Source organism: Neovison vison, chromosome 13 (genome assembly GCF_020171115.1).
Source record: "Neovison vison isolate M4711 chromosome 13, ASM_NN_V1, whole genome shotgun sequence".
Classification (NCBI taxonomy): Eukaryota; Metazoa; Chordata; class Mammalia; order Carnivora; family Mustelidae; genus Neogale; species Neogale vison.
This window is the reverse complement of record NC_058103.1, coordinates 11,198,351-11,221,187: the sequence shown is the minus strand read 5'-3', so window position 1 is coordinate 11,221,187 and position 22,837 is coordinate 11,198,351. Positions and strand designations below refer to the sequence as shown.

At 38.5% G+C, this 22,837-nt stretch overlaps 1 protein-coding gene across 1 annotated transcript in view; it reads left to right on the top strand.

The window, feature by feature from the left end:
- Nucleotides 1–22,352: 22,352 nt before the first annotated feature.
- The window catches only part of UNC79 (unc-79 homolog, NALCN channel complex subunit), a 240,734-nt gene continuing 240,249 nt past the window's right edge, over nt 22,353–22,837 (top strand). The window contains exon 1 of the mRNA XM_044230469.1: nt 22,353–22,482. Coding sequence (XP_044086404.1) covers nt 22,461–22,482 — 22 coding nt within the window. The 5' untranslated portion in view covers nt 22,353–22,460. The remainder of the gene's footprint in view (nt 22,483–22,837) is intronic.

Here is a 22,837-nt window from a genome sequence, read left to right as displayed (position 1 = left end):
ATGTATAATATATTTACACAGAAAAATATACATTCTTTAAAGAAGTTAAGACCTAAATAGAGAGAGAAATATACCTTGTTCATAGATTGGAAGACACAATATCCTAAGGATGTCAGATTATCTTCAAATTATCTTCAAAAGTGTGTGTGTAGAGATTATGCTGAGTGAAATAAGTCAAGCAGAGAGAGTCAATTATCATATGGTTTCACTTTTTTGTGGAGCATAACAAATAGCATGGAGGACAAGGGGCGTTAGAGAGGAGTAGGGAATTTGGGTAAATTGGAAGGGGAGGTGAACCACGAGAGACTATGGACTCTGAAAAACAGTCTGAGGGGTTTGAAGTGGCGGGGGGTGGTGGGAGGTTGGGGTACCAGGTGGTGGGTATTATAGAGGGCACGGCTTGCATGGAGCACTGGGTGTGGTGAAAAAATAATGAATACTGTTTTTCTGAAAATAAGTAAATTGGAAAAAAAAAGTGTGTGTGTATGTGTATGTGTACTTGACCAGCTGATTCCAAAGTGTATATGGAAGTGCATATAAGATGAAGAACAGCTGAAACACTCTTGAAAAAAAGCAGCAAGATGGGATGAGAAGACCTTTTTTTGTAAAGCCACGGTAATTGTGACTGTGTTACTTGCAGAAGACAGTGTTATTTGCACAAGTGGAGTTCAGAAATAGAGCCCTTGATACATAGAACCTTGATTAGACAAAGATGCTACTATCTAGCTATGCAGAGCAGTGGATTAAGGATAGTCTCTTTAATAATTTTCTGTGAACAAGTGGACACCCATATATATATATGTATGCATATACATATATATAAGCTTCTACTTCATACCGTAGCCAAAAATCAATTCCATGTGGATCATAGATATGAATATGCATAGCAAAACAACAACGCTTATAAAATGAAATAGAAGAATATTATAATGAGTTTGAGGTAGGGAACAATTTTTTAGAATATTTATTTATTTATTTTAGAGAAAGAGAGGTCGTACCTGAGGGAACTCACAAGCGGGAGGAGGAGCTGAGGGAAAGAATATCTAAGCTGACTCCCACTGAGCATGGAGCCCAACCAGGGCTTGATCTCATGACCCTGAGATCATGACCTGAGGTGAGACTGAGATTAGGACACTTCACCAACTGAGTCAAAAATCTTTGTTGTTTTTTTTTTTTATGATTTTATTTATTTGATAGAGACACAGTGAGAGAGGGAGAAGCAGCTTCCTGCTGAGCAGGGAGCCAGATGGGCTCGGTCCTAGGTCACTGGGATCATGATCCACACTGAAGGCAGATGCTTAACCACTGAGCCATCCAGGCACCCCCTTGAATGGCTTAAATTAAAAAAAAAAAACCACAAAAAACTTCTCTATCCAAAAAGAGCAAGGACGTGGAACCACACGAATAGGTAGAAGTGTAAATTGGTACAACCATTTGGAAAACAGTTCAGTGGGTAGTACAGATGAAGCTGAGGGAATCCTGTGACCAGCAATTTCACATCTAGGTATGTACAACTGAAATATATCTACATATGTACTGGGAGACCTGGGTCTTAACGTACTTAGTATCATTATTTGTAGTAGTTCTAAATTTAAATAATGTAAATATCTATCACCAAGAATTGAGAAATGAGATCTTGGTTTATTTGCACAATGGAATACTATACAGTAATGAAAATTAACAAAAGACAGTTACGTTCAACAACATAGAAGCATTTCAGAAGCAATGTTGAGGTGTAGAAGCACGACCAAAAGAATACATGATTTACTCATTCATATAAGGTTAAAAATCAAGAAAAATGAAAATATTGTGTTTACGGATATGTACTTAATGGGAGAGGTACAGGGTAGATTAAAAAAGAATTGAAAATTTTCAAAACTTATTACACAGTAAATATGTTATGTATTGGGTATGCAGTATACACCAACCTGTAGGTTTTTTTCCTCCTGTGTCTAAATGTACACATAATGAGTCTTGAATCCATTCTTTTTTCAGAGAACATAGTGACAAGAATCCCATGTTCAAACAAAGTAATTATTTTTTTCTCCCATAGGCACAAGAAGTTGCTAGAAACCTAATTTTTCACCTCATTTCCATCACATGGTCTAGTGGTTCCTTAATAATTATCTTCTGTGAGAAAACTAATAAATAAAAAAATAATAATCATCTTCCATAGATCAGGATTAGGTGTTCTATTTGAAACATTGAATGTGGATGGGTGGCCACCCAAATTTTGGGGATACACTGAGAACTTTGTGTTTGTGTCACCTAATACTGACATCCTTGAAGAAAGGAGCAGTGCATCATGGCCACCATTTCATCATTGGTGATAGGCTACAAAGAATTTGGGCTAAATTAGACCTCAGAATTGTTATGTATCAGGGATAATTTTGAAGATTAGTAAAATTATAAGTATATTGTGATAATTCTTTAGTTTTGACTTTATGTTCAGATATTTTTATTTAGTGACTAAATAAATTTTCGATAAACTTCTGTTATTTTAAAATCATCCCTATGTCTCCTTACAAGGATAAACATGAAGGTAATTACTCCAAAATTTAAGTAATTGTTACTTTTGAGGTTGAGGGAGGGTTCTAATTGTGAAGGGCCTGTTAGAGGCTTTTGTAATGTTGGCAATATCCTGTTTCCTTTTTTTTTTTTTTTTTTAAGATTTTATTTATTTATTTGACAGAGACAGAGAGATCACAGGTAAGCAGCGAGGAAGGCAGGGTGGTGGTGGTGGTGGGGGGAAACAGGCTCCCTGCTGAGCAGAAAGCCGGACACCGAGCTTGATCTCCTGACCCTGGGACCATGACCTGAGCTGAAGGCAGAGGCTTAACCCCCTGAGCCACCCAGGTGCCCCTATATCCTGTTTCTTGACCTGGTTGGTGATTACATGGGTGCTTGCTTATGTAACAATTCATTAAAGTGCACTTTATGTTTTACATGCTTTGCTGTATGTGCATTAAATAAATAAATAAATAAATAAATAATTTTTTTTAACAGAGACAGTACAAGCAGTGGGAGTGGCAGAGGGAGAGGGAGAAGCAGACTCCCCCCCTAACCAGGGAGCCTGATGCGGGGCTCAATCCCAGAACCCTGGCTCATGACCTGAGTTGAAGGCAGACGTTTAACTGACTAAGCCACCCAGGTCCCCCTGTATGTGTTTTTCCATGATAAAAATGACATTAGAGAACTTGGGAGGAAATAATTATAGTTTATGTGTTTTATAAGTATCTTCTTAAAGATCACAATGTTAAAATGGCCCTCTAGACCTTTAGTGAATTTGATTTATTAGAATTCATTTCATCAAAGATAAAGAGAAAGTATAGTTGGTATTCTTGAAATATGAGCATTCTTTGAAGAAAGATACATAATAAGTAGCATACCAGTTTGTGGATACCTAGATATCCAGTAACAGAGAGAGAATTTGATATTCTAGAGAAAGAGTAGCAGAATCTATTTCACATAGTAGGAGTCAGTAAATGTTTCTCAGAGTACCCCAGGACTCATATAGGGCTCTTTTCAGGAACTGGTCCTTATATTTGATTACTTCAGCTAATATTTTGAGAATAAAGGTTATAGTTCTGCGTAATTAACATAGGAAATAAGATTTCCTTCTTTATCAAAGTAAGTCAAATGACATAAGCTTATTTCCAGAATTCTTACCCATCAAGAATAATTTTCTGATAAAGACATTAAAGCATTACTTATGTATGCTTCCCATTTTTCTAGATTAAACTACATTTCAGGAGAATAGCCATGTGAAGTGTGCATGTATGAACTCTTCTGGTAGCTGCATCTGGCTGGCTCAGTTGGTAGACCATGTGATTCTTGATCTTGAGGTTGTAAGTTCAGGCCCCACATTGGCTGTAGAGATCACTTAAAAACAAAATCTTTTTAAAAAAGATTTTATTTATTTATTTGACAGAGAGAGAAACAGCGAGAGAGGGAACACAAGCAGGAGGAGTGGAAGAGAGAGAAGCAGGCTTCCCACAGAGCAGGGAGCCTGATGCAGGGCTCCATCCCAGGATCCTGAGATCATGACCTAAGCCGAAGGCAGAGGCTTTAACCCACTGAGCCACCCAGGTGCCCCAAATTGAACCAATTTTTAAAAGCCACATTATTATTAGAAATTCAAGAATTCTTTTTCTTTTGGTTGTGTGATCGGCTAATTTCTCCCTAGAAAATATTTATACTTTGCCTGGGTTTCCCCCCATTCTTCAGTTTTCTTTAAGGTTTCAATTCTTTGTCCTCTGCTATTCTCGACGTATGCTATTTCACCTAGGGAACTACTATTATTCTTTTATTTCAACCATCACTTTTATGATGATAATTTTTAGGCTTTATCTCCCATTCAAATTCCAGTCCAATTTTTTTTTTTTTTTAGATTTCTTTGGGATGTGTGAATGTTCTATTCCATCATTACTTCAAGCGAAATGTCTTCTAAACAGAATTCTTAGAACCCATGACTAACTTCTTTCAAACCTCCAGTTTCCACCAATAGTTCTACTATGCTAAAGAGAGAAACGTAGGCTATTTGGCTGTGAAATCTATTATCTCATTGGTCATCAGGTTTGCTTAACTTTCACTAGCTAGGTGGTTATTTCCACTGCAGTTTCACATACACTGGAATAATAAGGAATAATAATGATACTTAATAGGTGTGTTACTTGTATTAACTCATTTTATCTTCATATCAACATAGATTGATGATTATTGGTTTACTCAACTGCGTTTTAAATTATATAAGATAAAAAAGAGTTACAAACAAAAAAATGCAGTTTTGCTAAACTTGTATTTATCTGGGTAATTACCTTGACAGTACTGTATTTCTTCTTGTGGATTTGAGTACCTTCATTTCCTTTTCAAGGACTCACTTTAAAATTTCTTTTTGGGATCTGCTAGTGATGAATTCTCATTTCACCTTCATTAAAAAAAAAAAGATTTTATTTATTTGGGGCTCCTGGGTGGCTCAGTCAGTTAAGCATCTATCTGCCATTAGCTCAGGTCATGATCTCAGGGTCCTGGAATTTAGCTCAACAGGGATCCTGCTTCTCCCTCTCCCTCTGTTTCTCCCCCTGCTTGTGCACTATCTCCTTCTCTGAAATAAATAAGATCTTAAAAAATATTATATTTATTTATTTGAGAGAGAGTGAGCATGAGCCAGGGGAGGGGCATAGGTAGAGGAAGAAGGATAAGGAGACTCCCTGCCCCGGGGCTCTGCCCCAGGACCTTGAGATCATGACCTGAGCCAGAGTCAGAAGCCTAACTGACTGAGCCACTGAAGTACCTCTTGCCTTCAATTTTGAACATAGCTTTTCTGGATATAGATTTTTGGTTCACAGGGTTTGCTTTGTTTTGTTTTGTTTTGTTTCTTTCAGTACTTTGGAAATATCATCCCACAGTTTCTGGTATACATGGTTTATGATGAGAAATCAGCTGTAAATGTTATTGAGGCTTACATATAAGTGATGAGTTGCTTTTCTCTTGCTGCTTTCAAGATTCTATTGGGGAGCCTGGGTGGCTTAGTCAGTTAAGTGGCTGTCTTTGGCTCAGGCCATGATCTTGGGGTCCTGAGATTGAGCCCCATGTCAGGCTTTCTGCTAAGCAAGGAGCCTGCTTCTTTCTCTCCCTCTGCCTGCTGCTTCCCCTGCTTGTGATCTCTCTTCTGTCAAATAAATAAGTAAAAAAAAAAAAAAATCTAAAAAAAAAATTCTGTTTATCTTTTACTTTTGATAGTTTGACTGTGATGTATATGTCTAGGTGTGGATCTTTCTGAATTTATCCCACTAGGCATCTGTTGAATTTCTTGGATGTGTAGATTAATATTTTATATCTGATTTTTAAAGTTTTTAACCATTATTTCTTCAAATACTTCTGTATCTTTCTCTCTTCTCCTTTGAGACTTCCACTGTGCATACGTTGGTATGTTCAGTGATGTCCCAGATGTCTCTGAGGCAGTGTTCAGGTTTTAAGATTCCTTTTTGTTGTTGTTCCCCATAATGGACACTTCCAATTGAGCTGTCTTCAGGCTACCTGATGTTTTTCTTCTGTCTGTCTAAATCTTTCCTTGAGACTGTCTAGTGAATTTTTCATTTGTTACTGTCATTAAAAAAAAAAAAGATTTTATTTATTTACTTATTTAGAGCACATGAGCAAGGGGAGGGGCAGCAGGAGAGGGAGGGGGAAAAAGTCTCAGCTCCCTGTTGAGTGCAGAGCCTGATGGGGCATGGGATGGTGTGGGGTGGGGTGGGTAGGATGTTAGATCTCATAATTCTGAGATCACGACCTGAGCTGAAATCAAGAGTCAGACACTCAACCAGCTGAACCACCCAGGTGCCCTTGTTAAACTGTCATTTTCAACTCCAAAATTTCTCTTTGGGTCTTTAAAAGTTTTCATTTTTATTTTTATTTTCTGATTAGTGAGACATTGTTCTCATATTTTCCTTTAGTCCTGTAGATGTGGTTTCCTTAGTTCTTTGAACATATTTAAAATAGTTGATTTAAGTCTTCGTCCAGACATTGGGCTTTCTCAGGGCCAGTTTTTTGTTTTTTCAATTTATTTATTTTCAGAAAAACATTATTCATTATTTTTTCACCACACCCAGTGCTCCATGCCAGCCATGCCCTCTATAATACCCACCATCTGGTACCCCATCCTCCCACCCCCCTGCCACTTCAACCCCCTCAGATTGTTTTTCAGAGTCCATAGTCTCTCATGGTTCACCTCCCCTTCCCTACCTAAATTCCCTACTCCTCTCTAAGGCCCCTTGTCCTCCATGCTATTTGTTATGCTCCACAAATAAGTGAAACCATATGATAATTGACTCTCTCTGCTTGACTTATTTCACTCAGCATAATCTCTTCCAGTCCCGTCCATGTTGCTACAAAAGTTGGGTATTCATCAGGGCCAGTTTTTATTGGTTGCTTTTATTTTTTCTTGTGTATGGGTCATACATTCTTGTTTCTTGGACTGTGTCATAGTTTTTTTTTATTGTTGAAAACTGGACATTTAAAATAACCTAATATAGTAACTCTGGAAATCAGATTTTTCTTCTTTTCCAGGGTTTGTTTTTGTTATTGTTTATTATAACTATTTACTTAATGAGTTTTCTTAATTAATTATGTAAAAATAAAGTCTGTATTCTTTGTTGTGTGTGGCCACTGAAGTCTCTGGTTAGCTTAGTGATCAGCTTATTATTGGATGGAGATTTAACTGTTTGGAACCAATAAGCCTCCAGTCTTTGCTGAGATGTGTGTGTGTGTGTCTGTGTATGTATGGGGGTGTACCTTGAACTCTCAGTCTGGCAGTTGAAAACTATCTTAGCCTTCACTTCCCATATAATGTCTTACGGTCAGCCAAAGATTAGAGATTAGGGCCTTCTTAGATATTTCCCAAGCATGTGCACACCTGTGCGTATATGCACAGCCCTTTATGTGTGAATGGCCTTATAGATTCTTTTTTTTTCTTTAAACATTTTATTTATTTATTTGACAGATAGAGATCACAGGTAGGCAGAGGCAGGCAGAGAGAGAGAGAGGAAGAGGAAGCAGGCTCCCTGCTGAGCAGAGAGCTGGATGTAGGGATCCATCCCAGGACCCTGGGATCATGACTGGAGCTGAAGGCAGAGACTTCAACCCACTGAGCCACCCAGGTGCCCCAATGCCTTATAGATTCTTATGAAGAGTTTGGAGCTTTTCAAAGCCCCTACAACACTTCATTCTCTATCTTTTCATTTAAACTTTTTAGGTAGTCTTTTTTTTTTTTTTTAAGATTTTATTTATTTAATTGACAGAGGGAGACAGCTAGAGAGGGAACACAAGCAGGGAGACTGGGAGAGGGAGAAGCAGGCCTCCCTTCGAACAGGGAGCCTGATGTGGGGCTCAAACCCAGGACCCTGGGATCACGACCCGAGCCAAAGACAATGATAAAGCCACCCAGACGCCCCTAGGTCAGCTTATCAGACCCCTAGGTAGTCTATTGTTGGCCCCAAATGTTATATACCCCCTCAGGCAGCTGTGAAGTTAAACAATTTCCAAAGATTGTCTTTTTACAAATGATTCAGGAAAAGTCTTTCTGAACTTGTACTTGGGTAAGTTCCAAGTCATGTCAAATACAGACAACCTTGTAAGTGTGATCTTTCAGGAAACCATTAGGCTTATAAAATAATGAAAATTCTCTTTGAATTGGGCTTTGAAGAAACCCCAAGCTGATTCAGCCCCATCTAGTAGCTGCCAGCTGCTAGTTTTCACTTGCGGTCTGTTAGTTTTCAACACAAGTGGAGGATATGGCTAGGGGAAGTTAAAATGCCACAAAGCTTTGTTCTTACTGAGACTCAGTGTTTGTTTGTTTGTTTGTTTTTGTTTTTGTTTTTAAATGCTGCCTAGATTTAGTTAATTTCCAGAGTTTAGAAAATGATCCCAACAATTTTTGCTTAGTTTTCTTCTTGTTTTTATAAAGAATTTTCAGAAGTTCTTACTCCCTCTTTTCACTGACATCTCCTCTGTAACTACGATGATCTTAGCTGCTCTGTTTTACATGATGTGAGTACATAGAAACATAAGATACATATTTTTGTGTGCCATGGGAATCTTGTGATTTGGTCCTATCTACCAGATTGGGACAAATGGGTTAGGTGGGTTGTTGCCCCAGACACAAGATTGAGTGTAAGTAGAGGGCTTTAGTAAGCCAAGGTAATCCAGGATAGTGAAGCAGCAACATTATGGGGAAGAGCCAAAGCTGGGGACTAGAGTATATTATTGCACATAGATTTGGAAGGACACATAAGTTTTACACATAAACTTGGAAATGTGGTCAGAAGTAGAAGAACATCTCACATAACTGGTAGCACCTAATCACATAAGTAGGCCCAGTGGTTAGTTTAAGTCTGAGATGTTGAGTAGCAGACTGGGTTAGAGAGCTCTGTGTACCTGATGTCCATTGCCTGTTCCTGGGGCAGTGTGGAATAGGTATTGTGGCTTATAGGAGTTGCACCAGGTCAATCAGTTGTAGTTCAGACTTCAAGATAAAACCATAACAAAGCGTTGAATAATGTCAATATAGCTTAAGATTTCCTGAAATTTTTAGTATATAAATGTTGAAAGGTTTTAGAGGAGAGGGAAATCAGTAATAGCTGCAGTAGTCAGGAGGGTCTTCATGTAGGAGTGAAAACTGCTCTTTGAATAATGGGGTTTGGAAAAGCAAGAAGTTAAGGAATTACTTCATGTGCCCACAGACATAAAGGTAGAAATGAATATGAAATGGAAGGTACATATTGAGGTAAACATGGGAACTTATTTTGGGTTACATCATATTTCTTGGTGAAATAGTATTGGAGAATAAGATCACTTTAAAGTAGGCAATTACCTAGAACAGAATAAAGCAAGGCTATTAGGGAATCAAAAAGAAATCTGTGAAATGATTGCTAGGCCCTATTTAAATTAGACAACATGAATTAATGGTAGGTCTATTCTGTATAGTAATTTTTTTTCTATTTTTTTTTCTATTCACCTCTTACAATTCTTGTAAAAATTGAAATTGAAATTCTCTTGAAAAAGAGAGGCCTAATTTTATTAGATACTTAATATATGCCAAACATGGTGCTAAGCACTTTACATGCGTATTTTGTATTTAATCCTCACATCTGACCTTTTGAAGTAGTAATCATTACCCGTTTTATAGATACAAGGAATTTGGTGTGTTAGTGTGGCCCACTTGCTTCCATGGAACCAAGATTTATAACAAGTAGTGTAAGTTTTACTGTGGGGGCAATCCAGATGTTAGCTGGGGTCTTTCTTTCTTTCTTTGCCATAGAGATCTGGTTAAATTGGCCAAATTAGCATTTCTTTGGTACTTACTTGTTCTTCTTTCAGCCTCTACTGGTACATCTCTGACATTATGTTAGTGTTACTTCATATTATCCTGACCACAAAGCCCAGACTCTTCTTTCCACAAAATATCTGCTTACATCAAGACTTTTACTTTTTGGCTAACTTTATTGAAGATGCAGAGAAGAACAGAAAAGAATCAGATCAAGCACTAGACTGAGTTTATTTTTTGGACAAACTTCTATCATTTTTCTGTCTCCACATTTTTCTTCTCTTTTCCCTCTCTTTATCATGAATAACAGGAAAATTCCTTTTATCCATGACAGAATAGTTCTCTCCACACTAAAATCTGTAAGACTTTGTTTTACCAAGCACTTGTCAGAATATTTAGACTAGTATAATATAATTGACCTCTTAAGGGGAATTGTAGCTCCACTTTTCAATATGAAATATAATAATATATTATGTCATAATATGTTAATAGTTTAATATAATATAATATTTACACACCTATAAGAAGAGATGTAAATATTATTATATTAAATAAAGGAAATGTGTGTGTGTGTTTGTGTGTGTGTGTGTGTGTCTATGTGTAGGAAAAAGGAATCTTAGTTAGTGATTGTCTGGGAAAAAGCTAAATTACTTGGCCTTAGGAAGAATGGGAACCATGACAAGCTGAGATAGAGCCTGAAATGAGATGATCATTTATAATTCTTGGGAGTTTTAGGGTCCTTAGAAGCAGAGTGCATGGGTCTTTGTGTGGTGGTCTATCATTGACCTATTTCAGGGATCCCTACTTGCCTATGTTTGTATCATGCTCTTTACTTTCCATGACTAACTTGTTGGTCTTTTAAACTTTTTGTTTACCTTTCTGTGAGGGGGAATATTTTTGGAAGGAATGTCTTAAACTCTTTCAGCAGAGGCTCTTTTGGGCCAATATACCTAAGAAGCTTCTGATGTATCAGGCATGGTATTTGATAGATTAAGTACTTAGAGAAATTTAATATGCCCAAGGTCAAGCACTGGCAGAACCAGCATTTGAGTGATAATTTATCTCAAAGGTTATATATATTTTTTACTGTTCTTTTGGGTAAGACTTTTTTTTTAGGTTTGACTTGGGTATGTATATGACACCTTCCCTGGAACTAACAGTAATTAGGTGGTATAAGTATATAGAATAAGTTACCAGATAAGTGCCATATGAATAGCACAGGCAAAGCATTCTGGGAGTTCAGATGAAGGAGAATTTTTTTCTTAGTGAATGTGGAGGATTTATGGCTAAAATAAGCAATTGAACAGGAGAGTTAGGCTTTTAATATGTAGGAATGTACAGAAAAGAATTCCAGGAAAAGGGAATGACATGAATAAAGGCTTAATGATGAGGAGTCACAAGGATCAATTTGACTGTAGGTTAGGGTACTGGAATCTATGGCACATTCTTCTTTAGGATGATTAGTCTGGGAGCAGGATGAAGAATGAATTAGAGTGGAGTGAGATTAACATTAGGGGAACTACTAAGAAAGAAGTTTCAATGATTCAGATGTGAGATCAAGAAGAAATAGATCAGTGTTAAGGCAAAAAAAATGGCAAGAAAGAATTGAACTCAAGGATGAATCTGAAAGAGAAAAGATGTGACTTAAAGCCGTATTAGTCTGCTAATAATATAGAATACCATAGACTAGATGGCTTAAATAACAGGAATTTATTTCTCACAGTTCTGGAGGCTGGGAAGTCCAAGATCAAGGTGCTGGGCAATTTAGTTCCGTGATGAGAGTGGCTGGAGATGACCACTTTCTCACTGTGTCCTCACTTGAGAGAGAGAAAGAGTGAAAGAGATCAAGCTCTGGTTTCTTCTTGTTCTTATAAGAACACTAATATTATCATGAAAGTCCCATCCACATGGCTTCATCTAGTCTTAATTACCTCCCAGAGGCTCCACTTCCCAGTACCATCACCTTGGGGGGTTAGTGCTTTAACGTATGAATTTTGGTGGGGACAGCATTCAGTCTATAGCAAAGCCTGATTAGAGTATATGGGTGAGGTATAAAGGAGAATAAGAAACATTAAGATTTCAAGTCTAGACAACAGTGGGAATAATGGCCCCATTATGATAAATAAATCAGAAGAGGTATTGATAGGGTAGAAAAATAATGTGTGTTTTATGTATTTTGAATTTATGGTACTTATGGAACATCCAGAAATAAATATCCATCAAATAGTTAAAAATATGAGCTTGAATCTTGGCAGATTGGCTGGAGAAAAAGAAAGAGAGATTTGAGAATATTCAACTATTTGTAGTTGAAGCATGAGAGCAGATGATAGAGCTGAAGGAAAGAGAGATTTAGAAGAAAGATAAGAATTCCAAAGCTGATGCTTCGAGAAATAACTCCCATTTTGGGGAGAAGGGGCAGGATGCAGAAGATGACAGAGTCAATGGAGTAGTCAGATTCTACTTGGCCAACATGGTAGTATATTTATGAATTGGATCTAAACTTAAAGTAATGATAGATAAAGCATGGCTGAGCTCAAAACAAGATGAATAACAATTTGTATTGGAAACAACTGAAATACAAATTTGTGAATAGGGTTCTAGGCTGAAAGTAGACAATGGTACTTTGCCTGTTCTTGCAGGGTAATGGGGGTTAAAGTGTTTCATGTAAGACAGCTGTACTTACTACTTGAAGTCTCCTGCTTTTCCCAGCTCTACTCCACCTCAAGAAAAGAGTTTGGGAAACTGTTGGCTCCTGCTTGAAATACATACAGCTCAGAGCACACTGTAAGCATAGAGATTCAGGAAGATAGTGAAATAGCCTTGAGACTTGGACAGAATCAAAACTGCCTAATCACTTGTTGCTGGATTTGTGATATTTCTATTTAATAATCTTATCTGCTGGTATAAGAGCTGGTTCATGACTGGCTGTCCAGGGAGTTAGGTAGAAACAAAGTACCTATTGCTAGATAGGAAGGGTTTAACACAGAGGAAAAGAGAAAGAAGAATAAAAATAAGAACAAAAACCTCATACACAAGATACACTGAAACAAAGATTCTACAAAGAAATCTAATGGCAGGAAACATGGCCAAGAAAAAAATTATAAGATGAATAAAATATAAATAAAATTATTTTTTATAGAACAAGCTGTCAAAAACTTTAAAACAAGAGTGTGTAGGATTAGATGAAGGACTAAAATTCACAGAGAGGAAAAATTATGAACAAAAATCAAACATACATGAAATGAGAACAGGTGGATATGAATAATACAATTAAATGAATGAAAATGAAAAATTTACATCATTGAATTTAAAATCTCAATAGTTGGGACATACACCAGATTGGACACAAATGGAAAGAGTGAATTAAAAGATAATTCTGAGGAATTAACTCAGACTGTAACATGAGAGGTAAAAAGGAATATGAACCTGTAATGAAGACATATGAATAGAATAGGAGGTTATAATACATCAAATAGAAGTTCCATAACAAGGAGGTGCCAGGGTGGCTCAGTTGGTTCGGTGTCTAGCTCTTGGTTTCAGCTCAGGTCATGATCTTGGGGTTCTGGGATTGAGCCCCGTGTTGGGCTCCATACTCAGTAGGGATTCTGTTTGAGGATTCTGTCCCTCTCCCTCTGCCTATCCCCTGCTCATTCTCTCTCTCTCTCTCTCAAATGGGCATTTATTTATTTATTGTAAATAAATATTAAAAGAAAAAAGTTTCACAATGAGAAAAGGGAAGAGACAGTAGAGAAGAAATATTTAAGAGAAAATAGCAGACAGTTTTCCAGAATTAAAAAATGTCATGACTTGTCAGGTAGAAAGTGTACTCTTGATACCAAACAGGATAAAATAAATTTACAGGTAGACACATCATAGTGGATCTGCAGAACACTGATGATCAAAATAATGTCTTGTTACCAAGAGGGAAAAATGGATTATTTAATAAAGGGCAATGAGAGTGACAGCAAACTTCTCATCAGTAGAGGGTCCCAGAAAGCAGTGAAATATTATCTTCAAAATATTGAGAGAATAATTAATCTTTTTTTAAAAATTAACATATAATGTATTATTTGCTTCAGGGGTACAGGTCTGTAATTCTTCAGTCCTGCACAATTCACAGCATTCACCATAGCAGATACCCTCCCCAATGTCCATCACCCCGCCGCCCCATCCCTCCCACCCTCCTTCCCACCAGCAACCCTCAGTTTGTTTCTTGAGATTAAGAGTCTTTTATGGTTTGTCTTCAAGAGAAAAATTAATCTTATACCCAGCTAAATACACATGAGAGTGTGGGTCAAAAGAGAAACACTTCAGTCTATGGAAATTCTCTAGCTACATACTTTAAAAAAAAAAAAGAGTGTACTTCTGTGGGATGCCTGGGTGGCTCAGACTGTTAAGAATATGATTCTTGATTCTGGTTCAGGTCATGATCTCAGGGTCATGAGACTGAAGTCCCTGTTGGGCTCCATGCTCAGTCCAGAGTCTTCTTGTCCCTCCCCCCAAGCCCTCTCCCTGCTCTCTCTTTTGTGCTCTCTCTCTCTCTCTCTCAAATAAATAAATAAATCTTAAAAAAAAAAGAAGAATGTTCTTCAGTAAGAAAGAAAAGAGAACTCAGAATTAAGGTATGGCATACAAGAAATAATTGTGAGCACAGCAATTGATAAAATATGTTGATGAAATGAATAAGTTTTATTTTAAAAGGCAAACTGAAGCTCTAAACAACAATAACAAAATGGGGATCATGTTCAATTGCAAAGATGATAGAAATACTGATAGTTGGAGTTTGTTAGAAAAATTCATAGTTCTACATTTTATTTTAAAATCTGTAAAAGTAAAAGACTAAAAGCACTATGAGCAGAGAGATAAATAAATTTATTTTTATTTATTTATTTTAAAAAGATTTTATTTTTTTATTTATTTGACAGAGAAAGAGAGATCACAAGTAGCAGAGAGGCAGGCGGGGGGGGGGGAAGCAGGTTCCCCGCTGAGCAGAGAGCCTGATGCGGGGCTCGATCCCAGGACCCTGAGATCATAACCTGAGCTGAAGGCAGAGGCTTAACCCACTGAGCCACCCCAGTGCTCCATTTTTATTTATTTTTAAGGTTTTATTTATTTGAGAGAGAGAGAGAGAGAGAGAGCACAAGCAGAGGGATCAGCAAAGGGCGAGGAAGAAGCAGACTCCCTGCTGAGCAGGGAGCCCAATGTGGGGCTCCATCCCAGGACCCTGGGACCAGGACCCGAGCTGAAGACTTAACTGCCTGAGCTACCCAGGCACCCCAGAAATTTTTAAATTAAAATAAGGTGGGAGAAAAGAGAAAATTTTTGACAGTTTTGTGCATATATAAAAAGTTGACTTACGACAAAGTTGGCATGGGATTAGAAATTGTTAGGGAAGAATTTAACAAATTTTATTAAGCATGATACTTATCCATATGGAAAAAATAGACCCTAGCTCACAGTATACAAAAAATAAATTTAATTTATAATAAACACTTAAATGTAAAAGTATAACTTTAGAACTTTTAGAATGAAATATAGGAGTATCTTTCAACCTTGGGGAATAGGAAAGAATTTCTTGAAATACAAAAAGCACACATTATGAAGAAAAACATTGATAAATTTGGCTACATTTACATTTTTAAAAAAATATTTTATTAATTTATTTGAGAAATAGAGAGATGGAAAGAGAAAGCATAAGGGTTGGGGGAGGGCAAAGAAGGCTCCCTGCTTAGTCTCCATGCAGGGCTCAATCCCAGGACTCTCGGATCATGACCTAAGCCAAAGGCAGATGCTTAACCAACTGAGCCACCCAGGATCCCCTGCATTTTAAAATTTGTGTTAAATAGACTATAAATAAATAATCAAACAAAAAACAAGCTGCAGCCTGGGAGAAGATCTGAGTTTTCATCTTGTATCATTTTTCATGAGTCTGAAGAATTTCTTTCAGCGTTTCTTAGAGTGCAGATCTGTTGACAAATTTGTTTAGTTTTCTTTCATCCGAAATGTTTCTCCTTTGTGTTCATCTTTGAAGGGTATTTCTGGATATAGAATACTGCACTGACAGTTTACTTTTTCCTTTCATTACTTTAAAGATGTGATTCATTATTTTCTGACCTCCATAATTTCTGATTAGAAACCAGTGGCTGATAGAATTGATATTTTCCCGTAAGCAGTTGTCATTTTTCTCTGGTTGCTTCCAAGATTTCCTTTTTCTTTTGGTTTTTGTCAGTTGGAATCTGATGTGCCTGGATGTGATTTTCTTTGTGTTTCTCCTGTTTAGATGTTTGAAAGGCTTTTTTAAATCTGTAAATTTCATTTCACCAAATTGGTGTGGGTTTTTTTTCAGCCTTTCTTTTTTCAAAAAATATTTTATTTATTTATTTGAGAGAGAGAGAGAGAGAATGAGCAAGCAGGTGGGAGGGGCAGAGGGAGAAGCAGACTCCCTTATGAGCAGGGAGCCCATCATGGGGCTCAATTCCAGGGCCTTGAGATCATGCCCTGAGCTGAAGGCAGACACTTAACACACTGAGCCACACAGCTGCCCCACCCTACAGCCATCATTTCTTTCTTTCTTTTTTTTTTCTTTCTTGTTCTTTATCCTTTCCTTCTATGACTAATATAACATATATGTCAGACAGTTTGCCACTAACCCAAAGGTTTCAAGGTTCTGTTTGTTTTGTTCCATCTTTCTCCTCTCTCTGTTCTTCGTATTGGATAATTTCCAGAGATTCATATTCAAGTTTACTGACTTTAATCTGTTTTCTTCCATTAAGCCCACCCAGTGAAATTTTGATTTGAAAACCATATTTTTATGTTCCAAATTTCCAGCTGGCTCTTAAAAAACAAAACAACAAAACTTTCTGTTTCTCTGCTAGTATTCTTACCTTTTCACTCATTTTGAGCATATTTTCTTTTACCTCACTGAGCAAAATTAGGCTTTCAAATCTTTGCTAATTCCAACTCTGGATTTTGTTTTTTCTGTGTTTTTTTTTTTTCTTAAGAAAAGATCCTATTTCTGTGTCAAGTAAGTTTGAATTTTGTTCTGGGTGCTGTGAATGTTATGCTGTGAAGACTCTGTGTTTCGTTATTTTCCTCTAAATGCTGTTGGTTTTTTGTTTTAGTAGGTAATTTAAACAGACTTATACTACAAACTGACTCTTGGATGGTTGATTATATCTGAGTGTAGTTCGTTTATCCCTAGCTGCACTGTTGTTGTGTGGACATAGCCCTGCAACGGTATGGTTTGGGGATAAGCTAGAGCAACATAATTTACATTTCCTCCTCTCTGGCTCTCTCTTTCTAATGGTTCCCCTTTTCATTTCCAATAGATATGGTTGTTTTAAACTATGTGCTTTGGTAATTCAGACAAAAAATTCTGTGAGCAAGCTATTGGAATTTTAACCACACTGTGTTGCACAAACCAAAGCCATCATCTCTCAGGCTAAAAGCCATAAAGTATGGAAACCCATATTCTTGTGCCATTCACTTCCTCTAAGGGTTAACACCTCTCCAGAATCTATCTGCTCTTGGCTAGTCCCCAACTGTTCCAGGTAGGTTATGTTTTATTTTGTTTGTTTTTATATTTTATTTAGTTTGTAGCTTATCTTTGAGAGGACTCCAGGAGTCCTTTATTGATGGCTATACTGGAAGTTCAACCTGGAGGGAGTATAGGTTGACACAGTGATTTTAGTAAGCAATTGGCAATATCTACTGAAAGTTGAAGTTGAGACTATCCTAGAGCAATTTTGCGCATGCACAGATGTGTAAGACTGAACACTGCAGTCTTTTTGGTAATAGGAAAAAATTGCAAATAACCAACCTGCTCATCAATAAGACAGGAGGTAAATAAATTGTGGGATACTTATAAAATGAAATGCTATACAGTAGTAAAGACAAATAAATTAATGTTGTATATGCCAAAGTGATTAAGTCAAAATGTGATGTTGAGTAAAAAGTGCAAGTATCAGGGGCACCTGGGGGGCTCAGTGGGATCTCTGCCTTCGGCTCAAGTCATGATCCCAGGGTCCTGGGATACAGCCCTGCATCGGGCTCTCTGCTCAGCTGGGAGCCTCCTTCTTCCTCTCTCTCTGCCTGCCTCTCTGCCTACTTCTGATCTCTTGTCTGCCAAATAAATAAATAAAATCTTAAAAAAAAGTGTAAGTATCAGAAAGATACATATGATATATAAAGTTAAAAAATATGTGAAATAATACATATTGTTTGAGATATATTTATACTGTGTCTTTAGTTACCCTATGCAAAATTTTGTCCTGTCTAAAATTCCAATCTCTTTCCATATTTTGAATCTCTTTCCCCTGGTTTGGTACTCTTTTCTATTATGTAATTATCAGTGTATAATGTACTACATGTTTTATTCATTTAATTTTTTTTTTGGTCTTCTCCACCAGACTATTAGGTCCATAAAGGCAGAGATGGGTGATTCTTTGTTTACTGTAGTATCCCCAGGGATATATATAATAGGTATTCAGTAAGTATTTGCTGAATGAATAAATGAATAGAATAAATATATGATTATTAATTAATTAATTAATTAGCTTGATTAACCACAGATTTAGATAAGTTTTATGGGGGCTTCTCTTGAAGCTAAAATGTTTTATTTCTTAAAAATAAATTATCTGGGGTGCCTGGGTGGCTCAGTGGGTTAAAGCCTCTGCCTTTGGCTCAGGTCATGATCTTAGGTCCTGGGATCGAGCCCCCTCATGAGGCTCTCTGCCTGCTTCCCCACTCCCTCTGCCTGCCTCTCTGCCTGCTTGTGATCTCTCTCTCTCTGTCAAACAAATAAATAAAATCTTTAAAAAAATAATAAAGTATCTAATGAAACTATGATAAAATATTAAGATCTGGTTATGATACTTTAAAAAATATTTTTATGGGGGAAATACGTTATTAAGCAAAAGAACATTAAAAGGTTTGGGGAAGATTTCTTCAGAACATTGTAGCATAGAACTTAAAGGATGAAGGAATTTCAAAAATGAATAGGGAAATATTTGAAATGCTAGAATTAGTTACCAGGAGATAAGGTAATTGTAGTAGACTATTAGGAAATTATTAGTGACTATTGAGAGGAACTGTTTCAGCAAGGACTTGCTAATAGGTGGGATGCTGAAGACATAAAAGTAGTAGGTGGAGAAATGGAGATCATTTATTTAGTATTAAGACAAGTACAGCTTTCCCAGGATTTATGTTTGTGAGCAGAATGGAAGAATCCATTGAAAAGATAGAAATTTAAAAAGCTGGAAAGAAAGGACAATTCACGGGAGCACTTTTAATTATAGGTATAGTGTTGGAAGAAAAGGGCATTTCACCTCGCAGTGACTCCTTTTGTAATCGAATAAAAGAAAGAAAGGTTGACACAGGTAGGTGGAGACAAAAAGGAGAGGTTCATTTTTGTTTCTTTGAAGTAGTAATTTAGGTCATCTGTTGGAGTGGAGAAACTGGGTAATGGATAAGATCCAGGTTAGTGAATTAGCTCAATGGACATGTTAGAAGGTTGAGGTTGTAAGAACCTAGGTTGTTAATTAGGGTATCAGGTATATGGGTGATTTCAGACTTTGAAGGGTTTGAAACAGTCAGAACTAACCTCAACAGAATGGGTGCATTTGAATGGCTTGAACTGTAATGCTAAAAAAAAGCAAACACTCCTATGTACCAGGGATTATTCTAGATTCTTATGTCATTTAAAATGTGTTAGGGGGCGCCTGGGTGGCTCAGTGGGTTAAGCCGCTGCCTTCGGCTCAGGTCATGATCTCGGGGTCCTGGGATCGAGTCCCGCATCGGGCTCTCTGCTCAGCAGGGAGCCTGCTTCCTCCTCCTTCTCTCTCTGCCTGCCTTTCTGCCTACTTGTAATCTCTCTCTGTCAAATAAATAAATAAAATCTTTAAAAAAAAATGTGTTAGGGATTTTTCTAGTTCTTTATACAAACTCATTTAATCCTGACAACAGCCTTAGAGGTAGCATATTATTATGAGCATTGTGCAGGTGAGGAAATTGAGACATATAGAAGTAATTTACTCCAGGTCACATCTAGGCAGAACTGGAATTCAAACGAAGGCTACCTAACTCCTGAATCCATATCCCTTAACAATGGTATACTCTTTCACTGGGGTAGTAGGAGGTTTAATTGACGACAAATAGCAATTTTGGTAAGCAGGCCATGAGAGAGTAGTTTCCAACGAACAGCTGAAATAGCTCAGTTGGGAGAGCGTTAGACTGGAGAGAGTAGTTTCCAACCCATGCTTTGTTGCTTGTTTCTGGGTTATCCAAGACACCATTAATGTTTTTTCCCCCCAATTACTGTTTTCTTTATCAAAGTCTCAAGCCTCCAGGATATTTCTGAATAAATTATTGAATTTTCTTTCTTTTTTTTTTTTAAGATTTATTTATTTGAGAGAGAGAGGAGAGTGGGGTTGGGGGGCAGAGAGAGAGAGAGAGAATACCAAGCAGACGCCCCCCCCCAACCCCATGAGCAAGGAGCCCATGTGGGGCTTGATCTCGGGACCAGAGCCAAAATCAAGAGTCAGATGCTCAACTGACTGAGCTACCCAGGTGCCCCTGAGCTTTCTTTTAATTACACAGAATGTTTGACATTTTCAGAGATTTATATTATATTCATATTTTCTTTTAGAATGATTCCAAGTTTTTACCCAAAATTAACTCTTCACCATCATTCTTTACATCATCACTTATCTTTGACTGAAGAATGAATTCTCTTTGAGATGTATTTTTGGGAATGAACAATGGTATAAGATGATCAGCCTGGTTAGCCAGACCAACCTGTCAATCAGTGAGTGAGGTGACATAGTCTAGTTGTGTATACACCCCAAACAGCTAAGTCACTAACATTTTATGAACATTTTGGCCAATATTAAGAAGCTTGGCCACTTTGTATGTTATAATGGGCAGTTTCCTTGCTGTCTAAAGACTTTTTTAGTTTACTCAGAAACATATTTTCTTGCTATGTGGTCACAGGTTATTTTTTCATTGTCAAAGATTTCTTTCGAATGTGTTGTACATATCATGTACAGTTTAACATCTTTTCCCTAAAACAAGGATTGTTTTTTCTTTATTTTATTTTTTAAAAAATTTTATTTATTTAAGTCATCTCTACACCCAGTATGGGGCTTGAACTCAGGACTTCCAGATCAAGAGTCACATGCTCTTCCTGACTGAGCCTGCCAGGCGCCCCAAGGATTATTATTTTTCGGTAAGATGGAAAAACATTGATTTAGTCAGCGCGGTTATTTGTATTAAAAATAATTGGTCAACTCTTACAGTGTTATTTCCATAGCTTTTGCAAAATCAACTTGCTTTGATCACTGTTACCTTTCACAAACTATTTAGGTTATTTGAATTGAGTATCATAATGGTTGGTAAACGTACAGTACTTTAATTTTAAAAGGACTTTTGCATCCACGATGCCATTTGATCTGTCCAATAATTCTTTAAGTGACAAAGCAGGTTTTATTCTCATTTTACAGATGAAGAGCCCGAGGCTCGGGGAGATTAAAAGATTGGTCTTAAAATGAGTAAGTACTGGAACTGGGTCTTGAATCTGGTTCTTCTTGCTTCCCAAGTCCAGGCTCAGAACATCCGTTCACTCTGTTGTTGATTCTCTTAAGCATTTTCCTATTAATATGCATGATGCCCCTTTCCGTTGGTTGGCTTCGTTTTGGGTTTTCCAGCAGAGGGGCTTCCTAACGTTTCTGTTTCCATCCTGGGTGGTTGCAAGGGAGCACACCTGGCTTCCTTCTGTCTCGTCTTTCATTTTTCTTTTCTGTGGCCCTTCCAGCTTCACCCTCCGTGGAAATCTCCTCCTTCCCTAGCTCCAACTTCCAAAGTCTTCTCCCAGCCCCCAGGCAGTGGGACCTCCCATCCTAATCATCAGCAGGAGAGCCCATCAGAGAGGGGAGGCAGAGGGCACGGACTACAACTCGCCGGGAAGCCATGCTGAGGGTTACTTCTGCATTTCCTTCCTCGCGATCCTCAGGAGCGTCCTCGCCGCCCTCCGGCCCCGGCTGTCTCCAGCCCGCCCCGGATCCGCCTCCCCCGCCTTCCTCCGGGAGGTTGAAACCAAGCGTGGGACGCACCTGTGTCCCTCTCCGGTCGCCCCGTTGAGGCACCGGGGGCTGCTCCGGGAGCAGGATTTACAGGCCCGGAGAACGCCAATGGGAGATCCAAATGGTCGGGGACTCCGGCACTTTAAGAGGCTTTTCTCTGGGAAACACCCGTCCCCTCCGAGCGCCTTATGAATGGAAATACTCCTCCCCCGGTCGAGCCCATTTTCCCATTTCACCAGGAGCCGCTGCTTGCTCTCTCCTTTCGGTCTCCCCGCCCACATCAACGCGGGCAGCTCCAGGAGGGGACGGACAGGAAGCCTTTGGCCGCCTATTAAATCCCACCCATTTCTCCGGGGGCGATTTCCTAACCTTCCGGGACCGAATTCTGCAATTTGATGTGCGTTTTGTCCGAATGGTAGCGACACGGGCCTAAGGGAGGGGGAAAGCGAGGGGGTGGGGGGTGGGGGGTATGCGCTCTTTTCCTCGCAACATCGCTGGCGGAGCGAGGGAGCTCACACGACACAGATTTTGGGGCAAAGCCTTTCCATCTGGACAGCACCATGTCCACCAAAGCGGAGCAGTGTAAGTAGCAGCCGGCCCGGCGTTCCGGCCCGGCCTCCGGCTGGGAGCTATTGCAGTTGCGGCGTTTGCGGCTGCCGGGAGACCTTGGCATCGTGCTGGTGCGGGGGTGGGGGCTGAGGTTGGGGCGGGTGGGGGGGGGGGGGCGGAAGAGAAGGTGGGGGAGGGTGGACGTTAATGTCAACGCGGCGCTGTCCCTGGTGCTGAAAAATAATGCGGTCTTCCTCGGGTTCGTGGTGGGGTTTCGCAAGACTGAAAGACCCTGGGAAATGAAATTAAAATGGGGTCATTCTCGGGAAAAAGAGGCCTCATATCTTTCAGATAAACATTTCAGTATCTCTTGTTGGAGTGGGGGAAG